Raw genomic sequence first — 7,236 nt, forward strand, 5'->3', positions numbered from 1 at the left:
AAACTCATGAGGAGCTATAAGTACCCATTTTCTCTTTTCATAAAAATAAACCCATCCCTGTAGTACACCAGTAAACACTACTGAAGTTCTTTCGATGTACGCTCATTGAAGAGGCAGTAGTTCAGCTGAAGGGCATTCAGCTGTAGACCACTGTTTTTTATTCCACCAGATGCCTTTCCAACTACTGACACTTCAGTTCCACTTACAGAAGATAAGTAGAGAAGCAAACAAAAACACAATTGGGCATAATGGCTCTAGAAATTTATTTTCAGAGCTTAGTGCTTCAACTATGATTAAAATACTTATCAAGCAATTTAAAAATGCTACTGACTGGGTACTAGAACTGGACAAGAATACAACTAACACCACTACTTTCATGCGCTAACAGACACTAGTTTGCTCATGCCACTGAAGTAGGATCTTTCCCGTTCACTCATCATTTCAAAATGCAGGGGTCTTCTACAGAAGTTGCATTCAGCTGACGAATGTGGTTTCAGCTCCAGACCAACATCCTTCCATGTAGCCAGCAGTTTTTCTGGTAGGAAGGGAAAAGTTCATCAAGATCAGTGGATTGCTTTAGAGAAGCAGCAAAAGAGAAGTGTCAGCATACTTATTCTCCTAGCAAATGAGGAGGGATAACAGGAATTCACCGTGACATAGTTTACCTCTTGAGTGAGGTGACTGGGCTGCAACTAAGTCTCAGCTATCCTCATACTGCCTCTTCTGACAGGATCAAGAAGTAGCTACTTTCCCTGGACAGATCCATGTTTAAGACAGGTTAGCAGCTCAGCTGAGGACAGCAGATTTCTTTGGATCCCACGTAACAAATGAAGATTGGTTTGGACAGTACATGAGCAGAGCCCCAGCAGAGGTGGCTGAGACAGAACTGGCTGGGTACAGGACTGCACTGGCCTTGCACACTCTATTCCAGGTCACAGTGCACCGGCCTTCACACGTCATGCTCAAAGCAGGTTAAGTGCAGAAGTATGTGGTATGTATGCTGCAGCAGCGGAAAGACACTGTCCAGCTAGTGACATCTAAAACTTAAGTATTTCCTAGTCTCATCTTTAGTATAAAGACTGCATAGACAGCCCAATATTCTCACTGCACTGATGCAAGAATCCACTTACCGAGAAAGTAACTCATCATCTGAGGGGTGTGGTGAGGCGTAGGGGCAATACGTAGCAGCTCTTCTCCACGGGGAACTGTGGGGTAGTTGATTGCTTGGACATAGATGCTGTGCTGGCTCATCAGCTTGTCACAGATCTCTGTATTTTTAGCAGCATCTGCAACCTTAAGTTCAAAATTGTAATTTAGAAGATCAACCAAAATAAGCAAGGTGACAGAACTGCCAGCCCAACTTAGCTAGCCACAAGAATCAAATAGGACTAGTTAGTCTTCCTTGTGCCACTATAAATAGCATATACACCAGCAAGAAGAGCTAAAAGCTTGTGCTGTAGAGCCCTCTGGGCATAAGCACAGCATTGCAGCCTAGGTGGGTAGCTGTTTATACCTGAACTCTTCTTTTTCCTAGCTTGTAACCAGTCTCCTTGCTTTCTGTATACTGTTAGATTGTGGGTTTCGTATGCTTTATCATTCTGCTTTACAACCGTTACAGCAGGCTGAGATCAACTTAAGCCAGACTCCTAGCACATCACTGCTGAATACTAGGACAGGTTTGAACTTTGTGAATGTTAACTAGTACCTGAAAGTGTAATGTGATTACGGGCAGGAAAACAGGCACCACAGTCCTGCATCAACAGTATCCTAAGTACTCACCCTTATTGGAATGATGTGACTGGGGCAGTGCACCACAGGAAGCCCCGCATCCATAAGCATCTGTCTCATAAGCTTCACATTGCGTTGGTGCTGGCGCCTCAGAACCTGCCCCTCTGCGCTCTTCAGAGTTCGGACGGATTCTAGGGCACCAGCTAAGAGCATGGGTGGCAGGGACGTTGTGAAAATAAAGCCAGCAGCATATGAACGAACAGTGTCTATCAGAGAACTTGTACTGGAGATGTATCCTCCTACACAGCCAAACGCTTTGCCTGAGGCGGGGGGGGAAAAAAAAAAGGCAACCAAGCTTATTCCTTCCACCCACTAGAATGGCTTGAAGTATTATAGCCTTTCTTTATTTTCACTTGAATGAATGAGTTATTTTGACCACATACTTAATGTAGTCATGGTAGGCAACAATTCTAGCCCCCCCTGCCCCTGGCTAATCTTGTATTTACTTAGCACATGTTACAGCTTTGTTTTTAGGCCAATCTGATAACATGGATCTAGTTATTACACAGCAAGGACAGTTCAAGACTCTCTCAAATACTCAAGTTTTGATTTCGGGGAAGACCTTAAGCCCAATCATCAAGCACAGACTTCAGTACTGACCCCAAGAGATCAACACTAAGTCTCAGCAGATTTAAAATAATCTGTTCCAGAGATGCTAGAAATAGCCTATGCTCCTAAGGAGCACACAAGGTTGTTACTGTGATTATTGTGCGGTCGGTATCAGTCCCCCTTTCCAAACACAGGGGGATGTTCAGGTACCACAACAGAGCCACGGGTAGAACTAGGGTGTCTGGTGAATGCTGCTGTTTTTATTAGGCTGTAATCCAAGATTGTAAGTAAGTTTCAAAGCTATGAACTTCCCTGGTAAATTTTATTTATGTTTTGGAAGCTGTTTAAACAACCTCCCAGTTTGCAGCAGTAAAGTTACTCCTAAGCCTGCATTCTACTCAGATAATAGCAGTTGCCTCACTTCTTGCCAAATCTCTTTACATAACTCCCCATCTCAGGTTTCTAGATTAGGAGCACTCCATTTCACACAAAAGAACTAAGTACTACTAAATATAGAGTACTACCCTACTAGCATTCTCACCTGAATTTATTCTTGAGTTGTATAATATGCCACTGGAGGACTTTTTGCTAGCTTGCTTAAAGAAAAAAAGGCTACCTTAACTGATTTGTAAGGCAGTGTAAGTAGCTTAACACAAGCTTTTCAAACTGTGGAGCATACTTAAATCCTTTGGGCTTTTTGAAAAATCCTAGCCCCCAGCAGCCCTTAGCAAGTTCATTTGAATAGACTGATTTTGAGTTAACCCACTTAATACGGCTGCTCAGAAGCTTTGCTGCCTTAGCTTCTGTAAGAGTGCCAGGCCATGCATACCAAGTGTTCCAGAGATGATGTCCATCTTGTGCATGATTCCATCCCGGTCTCCTATACCACCACCTCGAGCTCCATACAGCCCCACAGCATGCACTTCATCCACAAAAGTGATTGCTCCATGCTCGTGGGCCACATCACACAGCTCTTCCAGAGGACAGACTGCACCTAGGAACCAAAGCAGTGACTGGCAGTTTAGGATTCCCTGTGCTCAGCTTGGATAAGCATCAGAAGTACCCCCAAAGACTAGGCATTTCCAAAGACTATTCTCATGTAAACCCCTCTAGCACTGTACACTTTTAGATCTAAAATACAGATGATTTGAGCACTAACTGCACTGGAAGGAGAGAGAAGCGTTTGATGTCAGCTTACCATCCATTGAGTGAACAGTTTCAAATGCAACAATTTTAGGGGTAGACGGATCAGACTTCTTCAATAGTTCTCGAAGATGATTGACATCGTTATGGCGAAATATGTGTTTTGGTACCCTGCTGTTTCGGATCCCCTGGATCATGGAGGCATGGTTTCCAGAATCAGAGTAGATCTCACAGCCTGAGGAAACAGCCCAATTATGCTTTAAGTATAGAAAGCATTAACTCATTCCCAGCATTGCTTTAAGTATGGGAAGTGTTCAGGTAGCAAGGGTAGCATGTTCTAGAAAGTAATGCTCTTGATCAAAAGAGCAAGTTACAAGTCATGAAGCAATAATAGTATTTAAGGCTTATTTTAGGTGTTTAAACTAACACAAACTTGAGCTTAAGGAAATACAGAAGGGTTTTTCCAAGTCCTTAATATTTTTTCTCTCTCTCTGGGGAGACGGAGAGGGAGCTAAAAGTGGAATTTACACGCAAGAGCAGAAGACTGTGATTTTGCCTAATGCCTTCTGCAGTTCCTAGATCTCAATCTCAGTAGGCTGCTACTATAATTTGCACGAGTTGAACATAATTTGAATATGGCATTAAAAAACCCCAACCATACTGATCGAGTAGGATGAATCCTCACTTTGGGTAGCCATTTGTAAAATGTACTCCCAACTGCTTAGGGCAGGGTTGTGTTTTTGTGGTAAATAGGGGATGCAGTTTGAGATCTCACCTGGCAGCATCTTAGCTAGAGTAAAGAGGGTGGAGTCATTGGCTACAAAGCAAGATGAGAACAACAGTGCTGCATCTTTTCCATGAAGATCAGCTAGTTCTTTTTCCAAATCAACATGAAATTTACTTGTTCCTGAAATATTTCTTGTGCCTCCTGCTCCAGCACCATGTTGTTTCAGTGTGTCCCTACAGAGGGCCCAAAGAGAGGCATTAGCATTACAGCGCGGCACACAGATGAATAAAGTATCATTGCCAAAAAGTACATTCTAGTACATAATCGGAACTGTTCTAAAAAGAAATTGGCTGCAAAAAACAGCTGTTAGGTTTAAGGTCTTTAAGCAACCTGCACAACTCAGGAATCCGATAAGCTAAGAAATCAGTTACCAAGTGCAGCTGCAATATACCATCCAGTTTATCTGGTAACATCTGGGGGCTTCTGAGGAAAATCCAAGGAAGTGTCGGTGACTGCCAGGTATACTGCAGCCCCGGAGCTAAATACTAAGTTACCTACCCCAGCTCAAGAGAAGGCGTAAGCTTAATTATACCAAGAATAATACCAGAAGCGGCTTACATAGCACAGTATAGAAATCAATTCCTCAAAAGCCTTCCCACAAAAGCTTCTGCAGGCCACTATAGCTTGAAGCTGCCTCTTAAGAATATGGTACTACTCACATAACGGCTCCACAGACACGAGGGTGACGACTCATCCCCAGGTAATCATTGCTGCACCAAACAGACACCTCTTTCTTGGTGATTAGAGAATCAGTATAGTCGTCTGCCATGGGAAAGATTTGTGCCTTTCGGTTCACTGTTTTGAATACTCGGTAAGTGTGATCCTTCTTCTTTTCATCTATCTTTTTCTCAAAGAACTGATCATACTGGAAGGTGGATACAGCTGAAATGAGACAGAGACTTAAGCACACAGGAAATAATCACAAGAAACCAGGCCTGTGGTGGTTTTGCCAGACAATCTTACATTTTGGCAAGTTATCCTGAAGCAGATGAGAGACACTTTCTGGTCTTTGCTTCAGCACAGTATCCTTAAACTTCCTGAGCAAGCCACTCCACTCTTCTCCCTCAGTCTCAATGTTCCTCACTGTGGAAGTAGTTGGTATTTTGGCAAATTCTGTACCTTCAGACATTGTAATAAATTCCAGTGAGCTTAATCAGTTTGAAACAAAATCAAGTATGTTGAGTTCAGCAAAGCAAACATTTTAAGTAACTCTAACTCTACATTCTTTAGGAAGCACATGCCTGAATCCATGTGTCCCTGTTAGGATCAACTATTTTATCTGCTTACAATTTTGCATTGTAGGAGACAAGAGTAAAACCTTGCTATTCAATGACAACACAACATGTAATTTCCTTACAACACATTTGGTACATCATGACTCAGAAACCCACTCTATACAGCTACAGAATTTATCTGAAAGAGTTGGTACACACTTAACTGAAGGCAGAGTTCAAGTTAGCCACTTCCTTTTCATTCCTAACATTTTGTTCAGTTAATACATATTTTTTTTTAAGACTATGCCACAGAAAACAAACAGAAAAGTAAAATAAACTTCCTGAGACAGAGAGCAAGGCTTTACTGATATTGGTGAAAAGTTCCTTCCTTTGAAGTACAGCCCTTCCGCATCAGGATTACAAGCCAGCCAACACCCTTTAGTTCCACAAACCAAAAAAAGCATTTGTTTGCTTTTCCAGCTTGGATTTGTGCTGGTATTTGCATAGTACCTCAACCCAGTTTCTTCCATCTCTGGATATACCACCTTTGTCTATACTAGCACCCTGGTAAAGCTCTCTTCAGTCCTAAGCATCCACTTCGGGTGCGTGACAGCTCAATTCACACATTTAGAGCCAGCGTATCAAAATACAGCATACGGTATTCCCGCACCAAAATCACCCAGGGGAAACACTGCACAATATTGCAGGTATGCCACTAACACCTACATTCCCCAACAGCTTTTCATTGCAATCTTCCATAATCCTACCTGCATAATTTAAGTGGTGACTGTTAGACTTGGCACACTCTAAAGCAAAGTCAGGTACCAGAAGCTCTTGGAAAGAATCAACGCTTCAGCACACAGAATACATACCTTTCCTGTCCGCCTGCATTTCCTGCACATCCTCTTGGAGTTCTAGGCTGGCTTTGCAGAAAACACTACTGTTCTTGGGATTCATCTGAGCTGCCAGGAATGGGCATTTGGTAGCAGTGCTCTGGCTAGCACCACCAGGTGGGTGGCCAGCAGGTGGCTGAGATCCATCTGTATTCTGCTGGGCCACCTCTTTGGCATTTTTGGCCTCTGAGGTGGGGGCGGAGAAAGGAAAGCACTTCAGCGTCATCATTTTAATACAGTGACTTAAGCTTTTCTATCCATTACCTTCGCAATTAATTTGGCACAAGCCATTCAGAACTATTTAACTGACCAGTCACATTTTATTTATACAAGCACAAAACCCCAGTAACACCCAAGGGGCATCCGATCTAAGATACCAGATGTAGCACTGTACCCTTTGAGGGGAAAAAAAAAATCTCTCACTCCCAAAGGGGAGATTTTCTTTTGAGAAGTTTGGCTATTTTCAGCCACCAGTCCTTTCTCTGCTGCAAGCCTCAACTTTTCCCCTGAGTGCCAGAGTAAGAATTCCCCAAGGAATGTCACCGGGTGGGGTGAGCGCCGCTCGAGCGTGAGAAATCCCAGCTCCGCGATCCAGGACCACGGATCCCCAACCAGAGCTCGCTGCAGGACGTCCTAACAGGCCGGTCTCTGATATGTGCCCATGCTTAATTACGAGAGACATTTAAAGAATTAAGCAACGCTTATCTCGGAGCTGCCCATTCCAGCAGTTTCCTTCTGCGATATACGATGTCTGCATAGGTATTTTTTTTTTCTTAAGGGCGACTAGGTCTGTCCCTAGGAAAGCTCCCGTGATCCAGCCCAGCCACCCGCTGCCCACCCTCAGGAGAGGCCCGGCTCCCGA

General features: G+C 43.4%; 1 protein-coding gene across 1 annotated transcript; it reads right to left on the reverse strand.

The window, feature by feature from the left end:
• Nucleotides 1-249: 249 nt before the first annotated feature.
• ALAS1 (aminolevulinate, delta-, synthase 1) lies at nt 250-6,600 on the reverse strand. The gene is made up of 9 exons (XM_009587865.1): nt 6,354-6,600; nt 5,231-5,386; nt 4,927-5,149; nt 4,256-4,440; nt 3,536-3,715; nt 3,167-3,331; nt 1,780-2,048; nt 1,131-1,293; nt 250-535 (listed from the first exon to the last, which is right to left on the reverse strand). The coding sequence occupies exons 1-9, from the start codon at nt 6,598-6,600 to the stop codon at nt 375-377; spliced, it is 1,749 nt and encodes a 582-aa protein (XP_009586160.1). The 3' UTR covers nt 250-374.
• Between the last annotated feature and the right edge of the window lie 636 nt (nt 6,601-7,236).

Source organism: Fulmarus glacialis, unplaced genomic scaffold, assembly GCF_000690835.1.
Source record: "Fulmarus glacialis isolate BGI_N327 unplaced genomic scaffold, ASM69083v1 scaffold36590, whole genome shotgun sequence".
In the NCBI taxonomy this organism is placed as follows: Eukaryota; Metazoa; Chordata; class Aves; order Procellariiformes; family Procellariidae; genus Fulmarus; species Fulmarus glacialis.

Excerpts from the sequence above, each read along its gene's own strand:
- ALAS1 (XM_009587865.1), bottom strand. The coding sequence starts at position 6,600 with ATGACGCTGAAGTGCTTTCCTTTCTCCGCCCCCACCTCAGAGGCCAAA. Across the intron at positions 5,150-5,230 it reads TCAGGATAACTTGCCAAAAT|CTGTATCCACCTTCCAGTAT; the intron begins GTAAGATTGTCT and ends GTCTCATTTCAG. Across the intron at positions 4,441-4,926 it reads CGTGTCTGTGGAGCCGTTAT|GGACACACTGAAACAACATG; the intron begins GTGAGTAGTACC and ends GGCCCTCTGTAG.